Source organism: Chelmon rostratus, chromosome 14 (genome assembly GCF_017976325.1).
Source record: "Chelmon rostratus isolate fCheRos1 chromosome 14, fCheRos1.pri, whole genome shotgun sequence".
Classification (NCBI taxonomy): Eukaryota; Metazoa; Chordata; class Actinopteri; order Chaetodontiformes; family Chaetodontidae; genus Chelmon; species Chelmon rostratus.
The window spans coordinates 18,178,729-18,204,384 of record NC_055671.1 but is presented as its reverse complement, the minus strand read 5'-3'; the positions used below and the strand labels follow the sequence as shown (position 1 = coordinate 18,204,384).

Below are 25,656 nucleotides of genomic sequence, written 5' to 3'. Positions count from 1 at the left end.
TTAATTACACGTATCGTGTGACAGAAATTAGAGGCCAATCAGACAGGTATTTCACTTTCATACAAACATTTTAAGGTCTAGAAATTTGGCAGTTCGTTGCAACATTTCTAGCAAATATCAGCAGAGTAAAAAAATAGTTATGAAAAATTGATAATAAAAAAAATTCTTTGCAGTGGACTGCAAAGAATTGTTTCAGATTTCAGATAATTACATTCAAGCAGAAGAAGTGTCTTTCATTCTGTCTGTCTGTCTTAAAAGTGAAACTCGAGGAGACTATGGTGTAAGAGTCTGCACATCACACTTGGCCTCATATTGTATGGGTGGGTTGCCACTTCCTCTGTTTTCTACATATTTCCTCTTTTTCTCTCCACTGCACAACCTGCAATCGAAAGAAACACGACGGTGTCATTTCCAGTCAGAGAGCAATATACTGAAGCGCTGAGGACGAGGAGAAAAGAGAAGACATTTGGAATTTATAAAACATTCAGGCACTTTGAGGAGCTCTGCAGCTCGTCTGTTAACCAGAACCAGGAGGAGAGAGCACATTAGTCCAGTTTTAGCTGCTCTGCACTGGCTTCCTGCATCATTTAGAATTGACTTTGAGGTCCTCCTCCTTGTATTCAAATTCTTTAATGGACTAGGACCAAGCCACATTGACACATTTTTCACTATTTGCTTTCAAGAACACAGCAATCATCTGCTGCTGGTTTAGTGAAGGTTCCCAGTGACAAAGACAATCAGCGATGCAGCCTTTGCCAGTAACGCCCCAAAGCACTGGAGCCCACTAGCTATAGATATGAAGGAAGCAGCTCACTAAATACTTTTAAAAGAAACCCTTAACTAACTATGACTTTCCTGATACCTGTCGGAAACTTTGCTGCACAAAATGCTGTATTTTACTGGATTGTATGTGCTCTATTTTTCACTTTATTTTAATGATTATTATTCTGTGGATTCTAATAATTATTCTCTCTTATTTTTATTATAAAGTGGGTTTTATTTTTTTTTTATTTCTTATCTCATTTTATATTAAATACTCTATCCGTGTTTCTAAGTTCAGTCTTTTTAACTGACGCACTTGGTGCATGTGGTGTGTTTGTGCACTTTGAGCTGCATTTCTTGTGTGCAAGGTGCTACAAAAGGAGTTTGTTATACGTTACTATTATTACTATTATTATTAGGCAGAGCAAGAAGAAGAGATTTCATTTGAAAAACTGACATTCACTTAGTCCTCCATGAACTGTTTCGACCTCACAGGGTTGCTTGGGTGAAAGGGTGGTGCTAAGCTCTCATGACATTGTTTAATGTATGACTTCATGAGCACCACTGAATGAAACACTCATGTCACATCTTACAGCACTGCAGCACACTGTATACTTTGAAGCTTAACAGCACAGTTATTTCTTTACAGACATTGCTTCACTCTGTTGCATCACTCTTCTTGGCAAATGTACTTATATATTCCTCACGTTCCCACTCCTCCGTGAACATGCTTTGACCGGTCCTGTGCCAAGCCCTCAATGTCTCACATCAGGTGTAGATCTGAACTGCACATTTTACATTTGTGATAAAACTGCCTTCAATGGAATGGCACATTTGCACAACCCTCTTATTTCAAGCTTACAATGTGACACTTTGTGACCAGCTATACTTTGAACCAGATGTCTGTGTCATCACTGATTAACAAAGGTTTACAGATTGTGAATGATCAAGGCATAACTTACCACAAAATGAGACACAGAGAGAATCAGGAATGAAGTCTTTGGCTGTAGTAGTAATATAAAATACTGGTATATGTCAATGGTTGATTAGATTTCCATTCCTAAAGTCACATGTGAAGACACAGTTGAGTGTTTCCATGTCTGAAAAACATATGATAAACATATGATACAGGAATATAATTTAAAAAAGAAAATAAAAGCTCACCTCAGGCCCTTTAAAAATGACTGACGGTGCCTCAACTTTATTTTTCCTTGCAGCATCTCTCACTATGGCCTCGGCCTCCTCCACTCGTCCCTGAGTGATCAGCCACCGAGGAGACTCTGGGATGAACCTGCACAATCACTTTACATTAACCATGAAAGTCAACACAACAGGTGGTTGTTATCACATCTGCTGAATCATGGATGCTGACGTCGGCTCTGTTACATTCATGCACAAAATATCAGTTAAAGGTCAGAAAGGATTATTGGGAACGCACCACCACAATGGGATGTAGACCACAGCAGTCGTGGACAGAACAGAAGAGTCCTCCATTATCTGATGCCATAAGCAATCCAGGGTAGTGTTATGTGTAACTGTCAGTGTTCATTTGTGGACTTATGGTGCGGGAAGGACGGCACGGCCACACAAGACTTGCTCTTACTCTGATTCTGCCTTTATTCCGGAGCTGGTATAAAAATCAACAGCACAAAGTTGTCATCAGTAGTGCGTGTGCAACTGCAAATTTTCAGATCTGTGTCACAAAAAATACAAAATTGACTAAATACTGCGAACATTACGGAAAGGAAAAAGCCAGCAGGTGCATGGCTCGCTAACTAGCATTAGCTCATCATTCAACCACAAGTGATACTTGTACAAAAAGTTACCATTTGTACACATAAATGTCTGTAATTTTCAGACTACATGCTAGCAATGCTTCCAGTCAAAGTGCATGTCACTGATAGTCAGCTGACTTTCTGGAAAGACCAAAGCCATGTTTCAAGCTTCCTAGTGGGACAAAGTTGCATATTGGTTAGATAGCTTTGCTTGGCTTGTGTGTGTGTGTGCATTTGGGTGTGTGTGTTTGTATGGGTAGGTCTGTGGCCACTGATGAGAGAGAAGAGGAAAAAGAAAGAAGAAGACCGTTTGGTTGAGTCGGCTGATTTACTGACGAAGAGCCTTTCCAGTATATATGTACACACACACACACGCACACACACACACACACACACACACGCACGCACACACACACACACAGCAGCTGAGTTTTCATCTCAAATAAAACTCCCCACAGATGCCAGGAGGTTTCACCTTAACATATATGACCCTGAAGAGTTTTTGTAGTTTTTATAGGCCAGCACTTGCTGTAAATTTTCCAGCCAAGCAGCAGCAAGATCAAACAAGTGAGTGATTGATAACGCCGCAGTTGGAAAAGAAAATAGCAACAGAAATAGAGAAATTCAAAAGACAAAATACAAAATAAAAGCTGACCATATATATGTACATATTATACAAGAAACTATATAAAAGAAAAATATGGAGAAAAAATATATAAAAACATATTGCAGCAAGAACTAAATTGCCATAAAAATATACTGCTAGAAATGAACAGATTTTACACAAATTGCGCACCAGGTAGGAGATTGTTTAGGTATCCCCCTTTTGATATAATTCTATTATATCAACACAAATAAAAATCTCACAATTGTATAGTGGGTATGTAAGCATGTCTTCATTGCGTTGAGCATCCTACATGTATGCCAGTGTGTGTAAGCTGTTCATTGTTGCAGTGACTTGCAGCAAGCAATTCTTCATTGCACTTTCATAGTGGAAATAAAGTGCAACCTTCCATAACTCTCCTGATAACATACCTGCAATGAGCACAATAATTCTCACAGCAGAGTCTCACACCTGTCACAGCTTAACATAATAACTCCTTTCTCCAGTTATTGGCTTGTTTTCAAAACAACAACTTTTGAAACCAGTAGCAAAGTAACAACAATTTCTAATCTCTTAACATATGTGTGTATGTCTTGTCTGTGTCTCTATACAGCACCAAGTGTGTCTGTGTGAGTGTTACTCTGCAAGGTGACTGTTGAGCTTTAAAAGCAGTTGGCTCTCCAGATTCTTGCACTCAAGTCGTGATCTTTTTGCAGTAAAGAGAACACCTGCATGACTAAAAAGTCTCTCACATGCTGCAGATGCTGGCAGACCTGTGTTGAGCTTGATTGACAGCTTCTTTATTTGAGGAAAGGTATTCAAGAGATCCATACCGCCTGTGGACGGACACGCAAGGTACCTCTCAAGCTCTCCAATCTCTGAGTTTCCTGTCTTCATAGATGCAAAGAAATCATCCTCATCAGAATGGCTGTCGTGTGAGGGAGCAACATCGTCATCCATGCTGGTGGCGAGGTGACCTTTGATGTAGTCAAGTCCTGTGGAAAAATAAATATTTCACATTTAAATATAGTTTGTGTTGACATCATTCTGTAACTCACCAAAGACAAAAGAAACCTAACCTATTCACAGATTATTAGTCTAAGAAGCAAATTATTCTCTTTAATGAAGATACATTACCAGCTTTTAAGATGCTCTCATCTGTGGTCCAGCACATCCTGAACTTTGGCAGGAGAATAGCAGCAGCAATAAGCTCTGGGTCCTTCATAATGTCCCCAAAACGCTTCCGGATGCCCAGTAGTACGGCCGCAAGGAGTGGTCCACAGACTTTGCAGGTTGGCTGCGGCCTTTTCAACTTTTCCTGCAGCTGGTCGGCAGCAGGAAACCCATGTGGACAGATGAGTCCCCTTGGAGAATATTTAAAGCCATGGTAACCGGCTTCATTACTGCAGCATATTCCCCCAAAAAGGCCAATTCAGCCGGATTTAACCTGAACACAGTTAAAAGGATACCACAGATATCAGTAGCAAAGCTGTAATTGTCACACACAAACATGTAAAATCATTCTGTAGCAGGCAGAGACTTGATTGTTGCTTGATCACTTTTTAAATTACTTTTATAATTACTTTATGTAAATCCATGTATTTTATATATAACCAGCTAGAGGCCCTCAAAATGATATTGCTTGCTAAGTTAATAGCACATCAAGGTAGAGTACAGGTGCTCATTGTATTGGGCCATACCCAGCCATGACTCAAACATATTTTAGACCACATTTTGGTAACAGCAAGAGCAATTTTTCATAACATCAAAAATCATTTACCATCCCACCCCCGACAACTTACATCTTGATGTTTAATGCTGAGGCACACTCTCCTTTCTCCTTACAGATCTGGACAATTCTTTCCACAGCAAGGGAGCTCCAACGTGTGGCACTAGGTCGGGACAGGTAGTAGATCGAGACAGCCTCTTGTATGTCTCACAGCCAGCTTCTGCAGCACTGGCATCAGTGGTTGAGACAAGATTCAGGAGATGACATGCACACTTGTGATGTCTTGGAAGCTGATACTCAAGGCCAGTGTCCTCATTCAAAATAGCAGACACATCTTGATCCTCCACCTCTTCTGCAGGACCATCGTCATCTGAATCTTGCAGTTCTGTGGCTAAATGATTCTGGCTGTAAGGAGCAAGGACATTTTGAACTAAAGCCTCACTTTTTGTTCTTCCACATGACATTTTTGTGGCAATAGCAGAATCATTAAAGATCTTCGCACTTGCTTTATTGCCACAATCGGTTGATAAGTAGCTGTGGCCGTGTTTCACTCCATGGTACACACTGCTAAGCTCTGCCACTGCAATCTTGTCTTTTTCTGGTGAAGCTTTTTGGTCATAAAAGTTGCAATGGTTGCCTGTTTTGGTTTGTTTGATACTACAACTTGATGCTTTTTTGTTTTTGCGTGGATTTCCAATGCGTTTTTCCCTTCATATATCATGGAGATGTTTGCCGGACGCAAAACGCACGCGGCGGAAAAATGGTCTCCCTGGGTCGGCCGCACCCATTCAAACGCTGAAAGTGTCGCCCAGTCAGGATTATAACGAGTACATGTTTTTTTTGTCGTGCTGGTGGCTCACCTGTATTTGCTCCATCTCCTTCCTCGTCAGTTGTCTCTCCTCCCATTTCAAATGAAGACTCCAAAACTTGGTGAAAAGCAGACCTCAGCGCGGACGTCTGGTAATTCAGCTCGCTGTCTCTCTTTGGTCAAGTTCCCCCTCTGCCTGCGTGAGCCGCTTTGAGCGCTGGGGCGCGTGCATGTGACGTACGCATAGACGGAAAGTAAACAGAGACATTTTTTTAATAGCCACAGAAGCACGGGGGACCTTTCTACACCAGAGAACGAAGGAAATCAAATTAGGTTTTTGCATCCCCCCAAAAAACGGGACGAATTGTGTGACTGCCATGAGATTACTTCTGGAGTTGGTGTGTGACTGCGTATGTGTGTGTGTAGCACCGGTATCACACCACTAACTGCGCCACTGGACCAGTTCTAGGCTCTAAGGAGTGGGGAGCAAGAATAATTACACCAGAGACCGTTGCTTTAAGTAGAAAAGGCCGGCAATTTACTAAATGTAAAACACACATATAAAACACAATACATAGAACCAAAAATACCCTGCAGGTTCCCAATAATGAGGTAAGTATAAATAAAAAAATAAAGTATTTCACTCTTTGTTTTTGTTCTTTGGTTCACCTAGTTTATTTTAGTAAAGCTAATCTAATTTAATTAGACCAGTCTCTTTTTCCTAGGTTGTACCTATTTTAGGATTCCTATTTTTCTTCCTGAGTTAACCCTTTTTCTTTCTTTTACAGGTAAGAAAATACTTTCAAAACCCAAGTGAATCAAAGTGGACCACAGTCATTCAAATCACATTCAAAAATATGAACATATGAAAAGAAAAAGTTTTGACACTTCAAATTTAAGTTCAAATTCAAATGTGAGTTCAAATCTTCAGTTCAATGGAAAGTTTCAGTTCGATTCGGTCCAAAAAAATAATAGTTCAATCAGTTCTCAGTTCTGTTCAGTTCAGTTCAAACTAGTTCCTGATACTCCTACCGCTCTGGCAGTGAGTTACCACACGCAGAGGATTTCCTCAATGATGCGATGGAGGAGATGAGTTCAAAGTCTGGATCTGGCTCGCCATCTTGAATCCCGTCTGTGGATGTGCTCGCCCGCACATGGCAGACCAATCCTTGCTCCGTCCGAGCTTCCAACCGAGCAAAAAAAAAAAAAACCTGACCTGTGTAACAGGCCATGAACACAATAAAGCTCTTTTTTAAATCTTCAATTCACACACATAAATTCTTCACAGTCACACACAGAATACAGAATATTAACTGGTAAACAGTTTATGACGGAGCATTACTTTGTAAACAGCGATTTTAGCGTTAACTCCCCGCCAAAAAAGGAAAAAAAAAGGAGGAAAACGCATGAAAATAAACACAAAACCCACCAAAACCGATGTGGCTTAGTTCTCACAAAATCCCTGTCAGTTCCCGACCAGGTAAGTTGCGTTTCCCCGACTGTTTTATCGACTTTTTCTCTACTTTTTCTCCCTCAGGTCTCTGCTGCAGCGTCACTGAGGTGCTGAGTCTATGTCGCTGGTCCCTTAAAGGGCAGCGACATTATTTTCTGTCTACAGACTTTTAATCCTAAACATTAAATGATTGCTGAATTAATATTTTTAATTAACTCTGACGATGAATTGACATTATATGCATCACTTTAAACTTTTTAAAACTTATTTATGCAGCTTTTATTTACTATTTATTTTTATTTATGTCATATTTTAACATGGGTTACATGTGTCTTCGTCTGTGTGTGTGTGTGCTTGAACTACACATTTATCAAATTGTCCCAAGTATTTTGAATTATCTTGAAGTTTGTGTTGATTAATTTCCTTTTTGTAAATAAATTTAGTGATGGAGTGTAAAAGTTTGTCTCTGGCTTTGTGGCTATTGGGACGTGGGGAAGATGGGAGCTGGGAAGATGTGTTTCGGTCCTGGCCAGCGGATTGGCTGTCTCTCGAGGCTACCGATTTTAAAGAGATCCAAGATGGCGGCTGGCGCTGGGCAGCAGCAGACCAGGGCCGGCCACCATCTTGGATCAGATACAGCCAATCCGCTGGCCAGGACTGAAAACCAATCACCCAATCAGCTCTCCGCAATGCCACACATTAATTTGCATAAACCGGACAGCAGACACATGAGTCTGAGCTGTTTACCTGACTCAGTTGGTTCCTTTCCGGATTCAATTGGACCGTGGGGTATTGCTGGACTCTCTGGGACGTGTTTACACGAGCTCTGGCGGCCACCGTTTAATACAGTGCCTGCCAAGAGCATCATCGTCCCAGTCAGGACCCAAGCCTGTCCAAGCTGATGATGGAATTGCGCCAGATCTCTGTTGCTGGCTCGCGGTTTTTGGGGGAGAACTGCTAGAGCCCCGGAGATCACCCGCACATGTACATGTACATGCGCACACACACAAACACGCGCGCCTGCACTCGCGCGCGCACACACATTCACACGATCACACACGCTCACACACACCCACACTATACACTTTTTTTATTGACTAAAATGAGCCTCTCTAGGCTCTCACTGCGCAGCTGCTGTCAAAGGCCTATGTTGCCTAGCAACCGCCCCACACGGCACAGGCCAGCACACACCATCAGCTCAATCATGCTGCTGGACAGAACTGCAACTACTGACTCAGCCCATGCATTGCAAGCTATACATTTAGACATGTGTCGCTGGAGGAGGAAAGCTTCTGTCACCTCATCTGGCACCCCGGTTAAACATTTCAACCAACTATTTCACCTTTGCTACACTCTTAACCTCAATTAGTTGGCTTTATTCTCGCAAATGCTGTGGAAACCCATTGCCCTATACCACTTTAGTTTTTACACAAGCTGAAACTAAATATTTTGAGTTGTATTCATGTATTACAATGACTGATTTTTCCTCTAATTTAATGACCTTTTCTTTAAAAAAAATATTGTAGAAAACATTGTTTCAATTAAATTGGATGGAAAAAATAAACACCTTTAAATGCTCCAATGCATTTTATTTTGAAGTAAATGGCAAAACACAGCCAATCTTATTACAAACTCATCATCAGGTCAACATCAACACATCCAACCTAAAGTTAATTTAAACACAAGATACTTGTGCTCAAAAAGAGGATTCATTCTCAGTGAAGAACCTTGGAGCTCTAATCTGCCTCTATACCTGCCAAAGAGCAGTGATTCCTAACACGTCTCTGGGGGTCATCAGGTGGAAACCTCCCTTCAACAGTGTTTCGCCTACTTAGTCCCACTACACCTCCAGGAGGTTAGGCAGTGAACTCCGGCGTCCCAGAGTCACCCCCCCTAGTGCCAGTTCACACTGCTCCTACACAATCCAAACAGCACCGCCACGTTCAACTGACCCAGAGATGCTCCAGGTAGTGGCCAGTACCGATGCTACCATTTAACTATTGCTAATGCTAATGCTAACCGCTAGGAAGAACAGAAGAAGACAATACAGTTCCGATGCTACCATTTAGCTAATGCTACGTGCTAACCGCTACCTGCTAAGAGGAACAGAAGAAGACAATAAAGCTAGATTCACCTATACTGTTAATGTTAATTGCTAGCTACCAATACTAACTGCTAAGATACTATCATACTCTCACCGCTTTACCTATTGTTAGCTGCTACAATGCTACCACAGGCCTAGATGCCACATGTAACTGCCGATTGCCACACTACCATCATCTACCCTTGCCTCTCACCAACTGCACCAAGAAAAAGCGGGGTGGGAATACAAACCCTGGTTCGGGTAGGGGATAGAAAATAAAGAGGTAGAGTCAAAAGATGAAAGTAGGGATTGGATACAGACCCTTGTTCGGGTAGGGGGTGGAAAATTTAGAAGGTGCTGAAGGTGGAGGCCTAAACCACAGACTAGATTTAACAGCCTCTTCTAACATTTCCTTCAAGAAGCAGCAAACCCTACCATTTCCTTCAAAAAGCAAACAGAGCAGGAAAACAAACCCTAACATTTCCTTCAAGAAGCAAACAAAACAGGAAAACAACCAAAAAGATCAAAAAACAAGCCAACTCTGTGTCTTACCACGCAAACTCACCTGAACAGGCTGCATGGTCCCAAAGAGAGACTCTAGCTGGCCACACCCCCACCTTATCTAAACTTCCTGGTTCTCTTCCTATTGGCAGAGCGAGAAGATGGGGCGGGGAAAGCAGAGCAGAGGAGAGGTGTCTTGTTCAGACTTTAACCTCTTCTCTTGCCGGGTTAGGCATGCATGTCCTCTGCCTGCCCCCCCCCCCCCCCCCCCTCACTGTCCCTATTTCACCCCTCAACTACTATTATTTCTCCTGATCCATATCCACTGACTAGACCTAGCAGCCTCATCTGACATCTCCCTCACTGTCTTTCTTAAATGTTGCCCATGCACTCCCAGCTCCCTCAACAGTGAAACAGCTGACCCTGCAACAAAACCTCTACACCCCACTTCAACCGGACAGACCCTGGTCTTCCATCCCCTCTGCTCAGATTCTGTCTTTAAATCTGCATACTTAGTCTTCTTCCTTTCATAAGCTGCCTCCACTGAATTTTCCCAAGGGACTGTTAACTCAATAAAATACACAGTTTTTTTACTCATGGACCATAAGACAATGTCTGGCCTCAGATTACTATAAACTATTTCCTGGGGCACAACTAGCTTTCCTCCCAAGTCGACCTGCATTTGCCAATCATCAGCCCCTACCAGGCAGCCACCTACCTGCTTTCTCCCTGACTTAGCAGCTCTATTTTTCTCCCCCTCTCGAACAAACTGCACATCTAACCTCTCCTTTCTAGAACTTCCAGAATTCACCTGCTTCCTTCTCTCCTCAATGCCTGCGGCTAAGCTTCTCAGCACCTGATTATGCCGCCATGTATACCGGCCTTGTGATAAGCTAATTCTACAACCTGACAAAATGTGCTTTAAACTTGCTGTACCTGAGCAGAGTGGGCACGATTGATCGCCCTGTACCCAGAGACTTAGGTTCTGCGGGGTTGGCAACACATCGTATGTCGCCCCTATCAGAAATTTAATACGGCCTTCCTCCATATTCCACAGGTCCCTCCAACTAAGTTTCCTCTTCTCAACACCTTCCCAATTCAACCATTGTCCCTGTTTGGCTTGACCAACTGCTTTTGCCCCTCTTAACAACTCCTCCTGCCTACGCACCTGTTCCACTACAAGCTTTCTTTTCTCCTTTAGACCTGCTTTATTCCACACTGGTTTGCCTGGGCCAAGCCCCAAGCCTCCCCGGCCAAATTGAACATTTCCTACTATTTCTGCATGCCTAAGAGCTGCCTCTGCCTCCTGCACTGCTGCCCTTGGGTTCCATTTCCTCCCCCCAGAAGGATTCGGAACCACATTGCTAACTAACATGTCCTTACTCCCAGATAATAAAAGTTCTGTCCTAACCTTGGTGCATTTAAACTCCTCTGTTAGACTGGATACTGGCAGCTGAAGCATTCCTTTCCCATACAAAGCTACATTGCTTAAGCACCTGGGAGCACCCAACCATTTTCTAATATAAGAGCTAACTAGCCTTTCCATTCTCTCTGCTACAGATAATGGGACTTCATATACTGACATTGGCCACATTAACCTAGGATACAAGCCAAACTGCAAGCACCACAACCTCAGTTTTCCTGGGAGCCCTGATTTATCTATTCTCTCCAGCCCTTCTGCAACATCCTTTCTAAATTGCACAACCTGTTCAACATCATTCAGGTCCACATTGTACCACCGTCCTAGACTCTTAACTGATTTCTCCCTAATTGTTGGGATTTCCTCACCATCTATAGCAAACTTTCTATCACTTACTTTCCCTCTGTATATTGAAATACTCCTTGACTTACTAGGCTTAATCTTCATACTAGCCCACTTGAGATTCTGATTGACTTTATCTAACAACCTCCTTGTACATGGCACTGTTGAAGCTAGCAGTGTCATATCATCCATATAAGCCCTAATTGGTGGAAGACGCATTCCATTCTGCCGTCTCTCTCCACCTACGACCCACTTGGAAGCCCTAATAATTACCTCCATAGCCATTGTGAAAGCTAGCGGGGACACTGTACATCCTGCCATAATACCAACCTCCAATCTTTGTCAGCCTGTTGTGAGCTCTGCGATACTTGCACACAGTCTGATGTCTTGGAAATATGCTTTCACCAAGTTAACAACTATCTCCGGCACTTTAAAGTAGTCAAAGGAACTCCAAATAAGGTTATGTGGCACTGACCCAAACGCATTAGCCAGATCTAAAAATACAACATTCAAGTCTCTTTTCTCCCTCTTAGCTGTCTGAATCTGATGCCAAATCATGCTAGTATGCTCTAAGCATCCCGCAAATCCTGGTATCCCTGCTTTTTGCACTGTCGTATCTATCTATAAAATGATTAATCTGAAAAAGGTCATTTCAAATCACTGAAATAATTATGTGTGTGGGTGTTGTCTGTGTCTGTGTTGTTTGTGTGGTTGTTGGTGTTGTCAGTGTTGCTTGTGTGAGAGGGTGTTGAGTGCATCACAAATGTACAAGGAAAAACATGGATGTGCCCTGAGATTATAATGGTAAATCCATTAAAAAAAAAAAAGGATCTGCTTCATCTGCCTAAATTAAGGGAGGCCAGCACATGAACCAACAGAGTAGTGTTGTGACGTTGACGAACAAACTGGTTCTTTTGAACGGCTCGTAAACATGAACGATGGGAACCGAGTCGCAGCTGGGAACTGTTCTTTTTTTTTCCAGTTACATGGGGAGGAGCGCTGCCCAGCTGCACGGTGCTTATTAGATATGCAAATAGCATCACGCCACGTTGTGCACGCTGCCTTCACCTGAGTGCGCCAGTAACAAAGAAAAAACAAAAAAATAAACAACACAGAAACACACTTTTCTCTCGTGGCAGACAGTAAGGCTAAATGCAGTATTTGTCAAAAAAATATTTCTTTTAAGTTAGGCTCCACAAATAATTTGCACAGACACCTGAAAACTCAACATCCAACAGTAAAAGTGGCAGAGGTGAGAAGAGAGCCAGATGACTCAGATAATAGTGACAATGAAGTCTCTGAAAATGCCACCAGTCTATTGAACAGTTTGTTTGTATGTTTTGTTGTTCTGCATTATTAACAATGTTCTTGTGTGGAAATCTTTGCACTAAAAGCTGTTTTGCACAGAAATTCATTGTAGCCTGCTTTGATTTTTAATGTTTATACATGTTCAAGTCATGGTTTACATACATACACAGAATTTGTACAAAGGGTAATTCACGTCACTGTCAAAGCAGAGTGATATGGCGCCACCCTGTGGAATACTTACAATTAATCCAGATCAGACTTTAAAATCTAATCCACACATGTCAAATAACGTTAATATCAATATTTCAGAATAATTCAAACTCATATTGGTGGGACATCTAAATTCATTCCTTCCAGTGGTTATTTCCAAGATAAAACGAGTTAAGGCCAGACTGCCTTCTTAAAACTTAATAAATATAAAAATGAGCCAAAGGAGCCAGTTTTTTGAACGGCTCTTTGAAAGGAACGGCTCACCAAGATTCGGCTCCCCTCAAAGAGCCATAAATCCCATCTCTACCCCATACATATCCTGTGGCTGCAGAGAAACACTAACCGGTGGTCATCATGTTGTGCATCCCAGATGAACTCACTTGACTCTTTTAACAGGTGACGCATGGGGGCATTGATGTCTGAGAGCATAGGGGCAAACTGTGATAAGTAGTTAACCATGCCAAGAATAGTCTCTAGCTCACCTTTGTCACTGGGTGGCTCCATGTCTCGTACCGCAGCAATCTTTGCTGGATCTGGCTTGATTCCATCTTTGGTGATGCAATGTCCAAAGTAGCTGACCTCTGTGGCACAGATTGTGCTCTTCTCTGGATTGAGTTGGACTCCTCGCTCTCTGGTCAACTTGAATGATTCCTCTGTGAGCTTGATAGCCCAGTAGCCCAACCTGGCATCCATGACACTAAAGAAGCGGGCTTCTGCCAGTTTGGATGTGATGTCATCGAGAATGGGTAAGGGGTAATGTGGTCGTTTGATAACCTTGTTCAATACTTTAGGGTCCAGCCATACTCTCAGCTTACCTGTGCGTATTTTTTCTGCTGCAACCATTGAATTGATCCATTCTATTGGTTATGTGACTTTTACAATGATCTGCTGCTTCTCCATGTTTTGTAGTTCTGCCTTAAGGCGATCACGCAGGGCAAGAGGAACACGTCTCGGTGGGTGCACCACAAACACATTCACCTGGGAAAAGTCCTATACCTGTGAAGATGTCTGCAAACTCCTCCATTATATGTGCATCTGGAGTGCCACTGACGGACAGTAGTAGAGTTTTATGAGACCAAAGTCCAGACAGGCCTTTGGTGGGGGCAGCGCTGGGGGTGACAGTGTGTCTATGATGTGGAACTTCAGCATCAACTGAATGTCTTTGTACTGACATTTAATGTTACATTTGCCTCTGAGGGTTAGTCGTTCGCCACCATAGCCATAAAGTGGGCGATTGGAGGGCTGCAACATGTACTTTAATCCTAGTGCTTCAAACACACGTGTGGGAATGACGTTAGCTGAGGCTCCGCTAAGTAGCTTCTCTCAACTCGCGGTGAATGAATCCCAAAAACCACACGGTCTCTTATCATTTCCTCACTGTTAGCATAATTGCAGTCTTTCAAAAGCAGTCTTAGGTCCGTCACAAATTGTTCAAATGGCTCGCCAGCAGCCTGCACTTTCTCATGAAACTTGTAACGAGCAAAAATAACATTAGCCTTCGGCATGACGTATGCTTCAAAGAGATCATAGTACCTTTTTTTCCTCTTCTGTGAGCGTCCAGGTGTTGTAAATGTCTCTGCCTTTGTCTCCGACCCAAAGGAGTAGGTAGCTGCACTTTTCATCCTCTCCTTTCTTCTTGAAGGGACCAGAAAACATTAAATCCATGTGAGGCTTGAATTTGCGCCATACTTCGGGCAGGTTGCTAGCATCCCAGTCCATACGGGGTGATGGTGCTCCAGCGATGTCCATCCTCGTCCATAAAAGTCGTTTTCACTCTGACACCATGTCTTGTTTCGGGATTGGTGTACAATAATATCCGTACGACGACGTGCTGTAACTCATAACATTTATTCCAGCCGTGGACATGCACATGGATGGCTAAACTAAGGAAGGCAAACTTCACACACACTTGATTGAACCAATCACAATCAGTCTCACGCAGCAACCAATAGGAATGCTTGTTGCTAACTCATAGCTCATATTCTGTGTGAATATTACAAGTATCTTCATCAGAACATACTTCAACTGCAGTACTCATTATGAAGAAGAGCAAATTTCATGTCATACTGTTGGATTCCAGTTATTGATACACTGTGTAAACATCATCTTAAAGGTGAGGCAAATTTTAATTCTAATATACAGCTGAGTAGCTTGTGTATTTCCCCTTGAGTATCAATAAAGTCTTATCTTATTTAGCTTACAATACTACATAAATGTATTTGTTGACAATTCTTCCATCATTATAACTGTAAATTAATCAGTAACTAAAGTCAAACCTGAAACAAACACAAAATTCTCTCTGATGTGTAGTGGAGAGGAGGTATAAAGTAGCATAAAATAGAAACACCTTTAGGCTAATGTACTTAGTCAGAAAAACTCAGCTGAGGAAAAAACGACAATGTCCACGAAAATGAGAAAATCACTCAAAAAGACAACTAAGCAAGTAACTAGTAGCCTTAAATTTGCTGTTATGCACACTGCACCTTACATCTGTCACAGGGACACACTGATCCATAAAAGATATACGTAAAGGATAATGTATAGTGAGCAGGTTCCTATGGAGAAATAAATCCTCAATAATACATTATCCCGCTTAGAACACGGCTTACTACTAAAACATTAATAATGTGACACAAAATAGTGATTAAAACATATTTTATTGATTTAAAATGAGCCTACTCTCGTCTGTCACCATTCTCACTGCGCAGCGGCCTGCGCACAGGCCGGCAGGCAGGATAACTTATTTCTTTACAGTTACTCAGCGAAATCAAGTGGAGAAGTGATGGGATATCCCAGATCTGAGAGAGACGTAGCTGGCGACAGAGTTTGGTTTACCGCTATTATCTCGTATTGATGGATAAAAGTCTCACAGCAGCTGATTTCGGCATTCAGCGTCATACATTAAAAATCTGTCTCCAGTTTTGTCTCCACTAAGCAGTCTTTTAGCAAGCCGATCGTCCATGCTGTGTTTTTCTTGGTGTTTTTCGTGTCTGTCAGCTTCAGCCTGGTCAATCTCTGTGACCTCAAGTCGCTTGTGCCTTCATATTGTTTTTCCTGTTGGTCCAGCGTTGTTCTTTACTTTTCTTGTCTTTGTTGTTGGGTAAGTCAAGTGTTTTGTCCTCTCCAAACAAAATAAAAATAATGTCCAGAAAATGCTCCATATTTTGCCACTCAAATCAGCTGGCAATTTGTTGATCTTGGTAGATTAAGGGGTTGCCCCTTTAGTCTATGACTGTTAGGAATTCCTGAGCAAGGCGGTCGTCTATCAAGAAATAAACACCACTGAATTTTGGCGATTGACCAATCAGAATCGAGTATTTAAGAGTGTTCTAAAGCATCTTAAATATATGTTTGGAAAAAAGTATGTAAGATAGGCTACTTCTTTAAGATAACAATGTTGCCAATGGACACATTTGGCAACATCTAGCAGCTCTCCAGGATACACCGTTTGCACAGATTCTGACTCACAGTGCAGACTGAGGCCTGGCCTGAGCAGCCAAATGGCAACAGTTGTTGAATGTTTTCGGCTCTGCTATGCACTCCGATAGATTAACGACAAATGAATGGCACAGGAAAAGGCTCATGTTTTTATATGTGGGTTCTATCAAATCAACAATCGTCAGGATGTTTTAATTAAAGCAAGACATTTTGTTCAGTTTGTGCCTTTGTTGTAATTTTTTGTCTGTTTCTGAGTGTTTATAATTCAACAATGAAAATGCATGTTACCATTCAGATGGTGAAAATGTGTGTAAAACTGCTGAGGGAGAGGGAGCGGGTCCTCATAGCCAGGTTGCACCACCATGTTTCTACAGTAGCCCAGAATGTACAAACTGAACACTGGCCTTTCAAGTTTTGTTGTGTTTCTGGCAGCCAGTGTAGGGAAGGATGAGGTGAGGTGTGCTTAGCTGGTTGCAGTCTGCAATCTCACCACCTGATGCTGCTAAATCTTACATCTGGACCTTTACAATACTTTTTATTGATCATTTAAGACAAAAAAACCCCAAACACATGTGTTGAACAGTCAGTTCAATAGGCTCCAAATGCAGTCACTGTGTGCATATAGCAAAAAAAAAAAAAAAAACACAAACAGAACTGCACATCAAACAAAAGATCTTGTAATAATGGTCTTGAAATGTGTCACTTAGTCAGGTCAGAGTCTGTGACCATCACTGATGGTCACTAAAAACAAAAACACCAACAGAAATCATGACTGACTATAACTTGGATTCTTTACTCTGATACTCAGCGGTGCTCTCTCCGTTCTCAGCCTCCTTTCCTTCCTTTCCTCTTCTCCTCCTGTTTGAACAGTGAGAGGACATTCAGCAACAGTGACATCAAAGAAAACTCTAAAAACTGGCACATAGAAGAGCAGCAAAATAATAATCAACTGCAAATGTAGGACCCAACAGTTCTCAAACTGTCTCACAAGAAACATTAAAAAAGAGAAATATTGAAGTTAAATGGTGACCATTTGTATGGCTGACCACCCTTCATTAAAGTTAAACCTGACTGTGTCAATCATTAAAAGTATCTGCACCAAAATATTCATTTTGATTCATTAATTCCTCCATGTGGCAGAGTTGTAAAGAGCTGCAGCAGCTTGTTAACAGACATTTTATTCTAAGAGCTGGCAGCTGAATGATGAGTAAAACATAAAGCTGTGACCTTTGCAGTGGCCACATTTGTGCAAACAGTGAGACACTGTGGCCTGTAAACATGCTGTACATGTAAGCCCAATGTGTACACTCACCCGCATATCTGCTGCATTTGGGATAGGGTCTCTGGCAAAGCCTTCCTGTAACTTTCTGGCAGCAGGAGACATAAGAAAGCACCAGAAATGGCTAAACTTCCCATTAGTATGTATGGGAGGGCTTTGTAGTATTGTCCTGCAAAAAAAGAAGCAAAATGAGAAGGGCACAGAAACCATAATTTACAGAATCAGAAAATCGAATGTGATAAAAACTACTACTATCAAATCTGAAAGCTAAATATACTCACCAAGATAAATGATAAAGGGGGAGAGGATGGTTCCAACACGAGCAGCCATGGAACAGCACCCCATCGCTGTATTTCTGATAACGGTGGGGAAGAGCTCGGATGAAAAGGTGTACACCACACAAAATGCAGCTGTGACGCCAAACTTTCCCAACATCTCAAGAAACACAGATACACTCGGTAAATCTGAGGAAATAAAAAAGAAAAAGGAAATTAGCCAATGCTAGCATGCTAACACTAAAGTAAGGTGGCGAACATGGTATCCCCGCTAAACATCATCATGTAAACACTGTTGTTTGTTTGTTAAATCGTTGGTGACCCCCTCCTTGAACCGCCACCTTATTGTGGTGGAGGGATTTGAGTACTCGAATGATCCTAGGACCTATGTTGGCCAGGGCTTATTGCCCCTGGTAGGGTCTCCCAAGGCAAACAGGTCCTCAGTGATGGGTCAGACTAAGAGCGGTTCCACAGCCCCTGATGAAAGACATAAAAACAAGGACCACTACGTCGCCCGGACTGGCGTTACCGGGGCCCCACCCTGGAGCCAGGCCTGCGGTTAGGGCTTGCAGGCGAGCGCCTGGTGGCCGGGCCTTCGCCCATGGGGCCCAGCCGGGCATAGCCCGATGGAGCGACGTGGGCCTGCCCTCCTGCAGGAGGGATTTGGGTGTCGTGGGCGGGGGCCCCGACGGCCCAATCCCTGGACTCTGAATCTGGCAATGGGGACATGAAATGTCACCTCGCTGGGGGGGGAGGAGCCTGAGCTAGAGCGTGTGGTTGAAGTCTGTGGGAGGGGTGCTGGAAAGTGCTCCACCTGGGGACTCCATCGTTCTACTGGGGGACTTCAACACTCACGTGGGCAGCGACAGTGTTACCTGGAGGGGCATGACTGGGAGGAACGGCCTTCCCGATCTGAACCCGAGCAGTGTTCTGTGATTGGACTTCTGTGCTAGTCACAATTTGTCCATAACGAACACCATGTTCCAGCATAAGGGTGTCCATCAGTGCAGGTGGTACCAGGATACTCTAGGCTGGAGGTCAATGATCAACTTTGTGGTGGTGTCATCTGACCTTCGGACGTATGTCTTGGACACTCGGGTGAAGAGAGGGGCTGAGCTGTCAACTGATCACCACCTGGTGGTGAATTGGATCTGCTGGCGGAGGAGAAAGCTGGACAGACTTGACAGGCCCAAACAGGTAGTGAAGGTCTGTTGGGAACGTCTGGCAGAACCCTCTGTCTGAGGGTTTTCAACTCACACCTCTGGGAGAGCTTTGACCAGATCCCAAGGGAGGTTGGAGACATTGAGTCCGAATGGACCATGTTCTCCACCTCCATTGTTGACGCAGCTGTTTGGCACTGTGGCCGTAAGGTCTCTGGTGCCTGTTGTGGCGGCAATCCCCGAACCCGGTGGTGAACAACAGAAATAAGGGATGCCATCAAGCTGAAGAAGGAGTCTTATCGTGCGTGGTTGGTTTGTGGGACTCCTGAGGCAGCTGACGGGTACTGGCAGGCCAAGTGTGCTGTGGCCTGGGTGGTAGTGGAAGCAAAAACTCAGTATGGGAAAAGTTCGGGGAGGCCATGGAGGAGGATTATCGGTCGGCAACAAGAGATTCTGGCAAACTGTCTGGCACCTCAGAAGGGGGACGCAGTACCCTGCCAAAACTGTCGGGCGGTGGAAAGAATACTTTGAGGATCACTCAATCCCTTTGCCACACCTTCTGTAGAGGAAGCAGGGGCTGGGGACCCAGAGGTTGGCTAATCCATCACTCAGGCGGAGGTCACCAAGGTAGTTCGGAAGCTCCTCGGTGGCAAGGCACCGGGGGTGGATGAGATCCGCCCTGAGTACCTCAAGTCTCTGGATGTTTTAGGGCTGTCCTGGCTTACACGCCTCTGCAACAGCGCGTGGCAGCTGGGGACAGTGCCCCTGGACTGGAAGACTGGGGTGGTGGTCCCTATATTTAAGAAGGGGGACCGGAGGGTGTGCTCCAACTACAGGGGGATAACACTCCTCAGCCTCCCTGGTAAAGTCTATTCCAGGGTACTGGAGAGGAGAATTCGGCAGATAGTCCAACCTCGGGTTCAGGAGGAACAATGCGGTTTTCGTCCTGGTTGTGGAACACTGGACCAGCTCTACACCCTCTGCAGGGTGCTCGAGGGTTTGTGGCAGTTTGCCCAACAAGTCCACATGTGTTTTGTACACTTGGCATTCGACCACGTCCCTCGTGGCATTCTGTGGGAGGTGCTTCGGGAGCATGGAGTCCAGGGCCCTCTACTACGGGCCGTCCGGTTTTTGTATGACTGGAGCAGGAGCTTGGTTTGCATTGCCGGCAGGAAGTCAGACCTGTTCCCAGTGCATGTTGGACTCCGGCAGGGCTGCCCTTTGTCACTGGTTCTGCTCATTATTTTTATGGACAGAATTTCTAGGTGCAGCCAAGGGCTGTAGGGATTCTGGTTTGGGGACCACAGGATCTCATCTCTGCTTTTTGCGGATGATGTTGTCCTGTTGGCTTCTTCGAACCAGGACCTCCAGTGTGTTGGGGCGGTTTGGGATGAGAATCAGCACCTCCAATTCAGAGGCCATGGTTCTCGACCGGAAAAGGGTGGCTTGCCCTCTCTGGGTTGGAGGAGAGCTCCTGCCTCAAGTGGAGGAGTTCAAGTATCTTGGGGTCTTGTTCATGAGTGAGGGAAGGATGGAGTGTGAGACTGACAGGCGGACCGGTGTGGCGGCAGCACTAAGGTCTGTCGTGGTGAAGTAGGAGCTGAGCCGAAAGGCAAAGCTCTCGATTTATCAGTCAATCTATATTCCTACCCTCACCTATGGTCATGAACTTTTGGTCATGACTGAAAGAACGAGATCTCGCAGGGTGGCAGGGCGCTCCCTTAGAGATAGGGTGAGGAGCCCTGTCACTTGGGAGGAGCTCAGAGTAGAGCCGCTGCTCCTCCACGTCGAGAGGAGCAGGCTGAGGTGGCTCGGGCATCTTTATCGGATTCCTTCTGGACACCTTTCTGGGACGGTGTTCCGGGCATGCCCCACCGGAGAGAGGCCTCGGGGAAGACCCAGGACACGTTGGAGGGACTATGTCGCCCGGCTGGCCTAGGAACACCTTGGGGTCCCCCCGGAAGAGCTGGAGGAAGTGTCTGGGAAGAGGGAAGTATGGGCATCCCTGCTTAGACCGCTGCCCCTGCGACCCGGCCCCGGATAAGCGGAAGACAATGGATGGAGAGATGGATGGATCATAGGTGACAAACTAAATGCATCATGATGTTGGTCTACTGTATAAATGTCCCTTAATTGACAACACACACTTCAGGAGCTCAAGCATTTCAGCATTACCTATTGGGATGAGGTGAACACACAGGATCATGACACCGCCAAGAAAGAGTGTCGAGGATTGGCACAAGTGCCGAGAGCAGAACTGGAGCAGTAACAAGGCAATTATGTAAGCCGGCACTTCGGTTGTAGCAGACAGGAAGCAGTTTAGGTAAGGGTCGCCGTGCAGGTTTGAAGTGTTGAGGATTAAAGCATAGTAACTAATGGTGACGATAACCCTGCAGAGATATTCAAAACAACAAACTGAATACACATATGAAGGGAAACAAATACCAAACCAAAAGCCAATCGTGGGCGCAACAGTAAAAATGAAAACAGTGCTTGATTCTAATTTGAGCTGTAAGGGAGGTGTAACATATCACCATGACAGACTTAGTTTTGATGCTTAAAGGATGTTGTGAGGAAATTGTAGACTTACCACAGAAGGGAACACAGCAGGGTAATAGAGAACACATTGCAGCTGCTCAGGATGACCGAAAAGTTGTATTTCTCATCTTTCAAAGCCAGTACATCTTCGATCTGGGAAAAACAAGAAGAAATGGCTGCAACAAGATAACCTGAAAGGTCCAAGGTGCACTTCTTAAATCAGAGGCTGCCGATTTATCAACATATGCTGCCTTCAGATGGCTGCAGGGGTTTCATTGACTGAAGGAGCAGCTTTACAGTGGAAAGAAGCTGTGGAAATCAGGTGCTGTAAGCATCATATTAATTTAAATATAAATGCTGACTGCTTTCCCAATGTCACTGTTATTAAATGTTAATTGTCGATTTAACCCTAACCCCCCCAAAAAAAAACAAAAAACAAAAACAAATTTCAATATGCTGCTTGTGCTGATCATTGCACTGCCATGAAGATAGGGACAAATAACTCACCTAACAGAAACAGACTAATCTGAAATGCAATGGTACACAGAAGGTCAAAAGGCTTAGCTTTATTTCAGATTAATAAACATTTTAGTTTCTTACCTCATCTTGTGTAAAAATGGCCTGTGGAGCTTCTATATTACTCGTCTTGGCAGCGTCTCTCAGTATGGCTTCAGCTTCCTTCACTCTTCCCTTATAGAACAGCCAGCGAGGAGACTCTGGGACTATCCTGGAGGGGTGAAACACAAGATCTAAGTGCACCAAACCCAACTAGTCTTTGTTCGTTAACCATAGGCCTGAGGTGGTCACACCAGCATTTCTACTAACAAACCGTTGACCAAATATAAACCATTTTAACAATGCTTACCTTTAAGGGACCAGAAAACAATATGGAGGAAGCTCATGTTAGCTTTGTCCACCATCTAATTTTATTTTACTGCTCTACCGAGGTATGTTGTATTAGCCTGGTTTGGGACTCACTCATCCATGGCGTGAGGGATGCAGGTGATATTACTAAAGGTGTGCATTGGCCAAACCAATCGTATCATCTTTTCGTCATTGTCATGACCACAGTGTCATGTCTGACTTTTCCTTATTCTTGTGTGCCCAGCAGCAGTGGATTCATTACTGTTTCCTGAGGGCAGAAAGCAGAAAACACCCACTGTAACTATGGTTGCGGACAAACTGCAGTTGTAGCGGGTGTTTTTTCCCTGCGGCAGCTACTGGGCGCAGCAAAAGGCCCAGTCCACACTGGAAAAAAGGTGGGATAAACCCCACAAAGGTGAGATTTATGCCATATTGGAATTGTCTTAAAACAGAATGTTTTGGTTTTACAGGAAATAAAGCTTCAATGACCGAGGGGCTATACCAAAATATAACTACACAACGACTGCAGTAGGAGAATAGTCACTACAACACCAAGTGTCCACCACCACCCATGTTGCAGGAGCACACATATTAATTTCAACGTCAACTTTCTTGCTGTTTGTACTTGCAAGTTCCTTTGCAACATGTATATTTTTATACATTGTCACAATAACGAAAAGATGAAAGATAATATATGAATATTCTTACCACCACAGAGGAATGTAGATCAAGCCAGAGGCAGCCATGGGAATCAGCAGCAACCGCCATTCACGGAGGAAGTAAGCCACGCCTGGCATTGCCATGTACCCCAAAGCCGAGGACATAAAAACCCCAAGGGAGCAGAAGACCACTCGCGCTTTTGGGCTCAGGGTTTCTGTACCTATAGGCGTAAAGGTAATGGAGAACTTCAAAATAAACCTCAAGTTTCTGGCTGCTTCACTGCCAGTCAGCTCTGTTCAGGCAACTTTTGTGGGAGATCATCAACCGAGAGCAAGAGAATATGCTTTCCATTGCAGAGAACAGAATATGATCAAATGGAACTATTTTGCATTAACAACAGCACTGAGGAAAGCGTCATGCCATCCATATTATATTTATGAAAACGTTGATGTCGACCTTTATTATAAGACTGTCAAATGCAATTGCTAGGAACCCTTTTTACCACTCAGACGACGACCATAGGTACTGAACATTGTATTTAAGTGCACATTTAAATCAGACATTATGACCTACAGTTCCTAAATACAGCAAGCAGTATCATGCAAACATACCCAGCACGAATGCAATGGTGTAGTTGGAGAATCCCCCTGCACCCGCAAAGAAGAAAATGAGGGTGAAGACCTCCCAGCTCGGGGAGAATATCTGCGCTGTGATTGCCACAGTCTGCAGACCCATCATGAGAAAGAGCGCCGGCCTCCTTCCATACCTGTTTAACAATCACAGCGTGTCATGATTTCTCTTTATTCCTTAAAGCAAAAAAAAAAACAACAAAAAAAAACCAACAAAAAAAAACAGATGATGCTGTGTGCAATACACACCTGTCAGACATCTGGCCTGAGATGAACGATCCCACCAGCACACCAACGTAATGGATAGAGGTGGTCAGTGGAGTTTTGTATCCATTCTCACAGACCAAGTCCCACTGCAAAATCAACACATTTCCTCACCACTTTATTTATAGCTACTGACACTGTAAAAACTAGTAAAATCTATCTCATGTGGATCTCCCTTTTGTGATATATATATATATCATATATATATATATATATATATAATATTCTATCAGAGCGGTCTATCATTCTCACAAGCTTTGTTGGTGGTTTGAAAAGAGAACAGTTGAACACTAACATGAGACCCAGCTTGTTATTAAGCTGTTTAATTTCAAGACCATAAGCAGCTGCTTGGGAGCAACAAGTGAGGGGTTGGTCTTTGACCCTGCTACCTAAGTGCTTTTGTAACTGCAGTGCTGCCATTTTGCAGTCAGTTAATTTAGTTTGAACTCTAGTTCAGAGATTTTTCATGACCAGTTTCACTTGTAAATGTATTAGAATATTAAAGATGAAAACTGGAAAAAAAAGATTATGGTGAGTCTTTTTATACTTCATTCTATTAACTTTGCCTGAAAACAAGATAACAAAACAACTAAATACTGTATCTCTGTAGGTACCTTGAAAAGGGCAGTTCCAAGGGAAATGAATGGATAATTGTTGCTCACCTCCGTGACAATGGTTGACTGGTAGATTTCCTTGCTGTATGTCCACCCATCCACACAGCTCTCCAAAGGAATTTCACTCACGTTCACATCCACGTTTGGGATGATATCATTTTGAGAGTAGTTTGTGACAATTCCGAGGTCAAGCCTTGAGCAAGAGCTGCGCTTTGAGACGCCATCAACTGTTTCCAGTGGGATCGTCACGTTTCTCCACATCTCACTGATGTTGTAGTTTTCAGGGATGCGGCACTCATGAGGAGGGGTATCAGCCACGAATACTATATAGATGCCAATAAAACCATTCGGGAGGATGCTGATGGCGAGTGCTAAAAAAATCCTTCGCTGAAAGGGTCCCCAATTTCCAAGAAAAGATGTAATGCTGTCATAGTCTCTAATTTTTGAGTTGCCCATCACCTCACCAAAATCTTCAATATTTAGAAAAAGAAAGCAGGTAAAAAAAACCTCTCAGTACTTTCTACGACTGTATGAAATGCATTTGAGCCATGAAGCTGGGGTCAGGTTTTATATGGAAGCTTCACCTGTTGTGGGAGGTTACACAGTAACATACAGTGCAACAAATGTGACACCACTTGAACTGAGGCACAATTTGTTCTGCTAAAATTGCTTTTAAATATAGATACTTCTTTTCATTTTTTTTTTATTGAGATGTTTTCTATCAAACTCAAGTAAAAAGAAAATCATATTCATTATATAACATATAATACAGGGACACACCATTCAAGTAATTCTTGGAAAGGGAGTTAATAATTTCCAAGCAGGGGTGAAACATTAATGAAGCCTGTTCAACGATAATAAAACAACAATTTTTTCCTGCTGAGAGAAGACAGAAGGCAGACATTATTATCTCAATGTTGAACTCGTGTATGCAGAACCC

General features: G+C 43.4%; 1 protein-coding gene across 1 annotated transcript; it reads right to left on the bottom strand.

Moving 5' to 3' along the window:
• On the bottom strand, positions 1-25,172 carry LOC121617598 (solute carrier family 22 member 4-like). The gene is made up of 10 exons (XM_041952792.1): positions 24,765-25,172; positions 24,088-24,191; positions 23,821-23,975; positions 23,258-23,429; positions 22,286-22,412; positions 21,738-21,838; positions 21,323-21,537; positions 17,994-18,176; positions 17,746-17,881; positions 1-379 (listed from the first exon to the last, which is right to left on the bottom strand). The coding sequence occupies exons 1-10, from the start codon at positions 25,170-25,172 to the stop codon at positions 274-276; spliced, it is 1,707 nt and encodes a 568-aa protein (XP_041808726.1). The 3' UTR covers positions 1-273.
• Positions 25,173-25,656: the final 484 nt, after the last annotated feature.

What these genes read in the sequence shown, in the direction of transcription:
- LOC121617598 (XM_041952792.1), bottom strand. Translation starts at nt 25,172, where the DNA reads ATGGGCAACTCAAAAATTAGAGACTATGACAGCATTACATCTTTTCTT. An exon ending in TCAGGCCAGATGTCTGACAG is followed by an intron (nt 23,976 to 24,087) that starts GTGTGTATTGCA and finishes ATTGTTAAACAG; the next exon opens with GTATGGAAGGAGGCCGGCGC. An exon ending in CTGCTGTGTTCCCTTCTGTG is followed by an intron (nt 21,538 to 21,737) that starts GTAAGTCTACAA and finishes ATATCTCTGCAG; the next exon opens with GGTTATCGTCACCATTAGTT.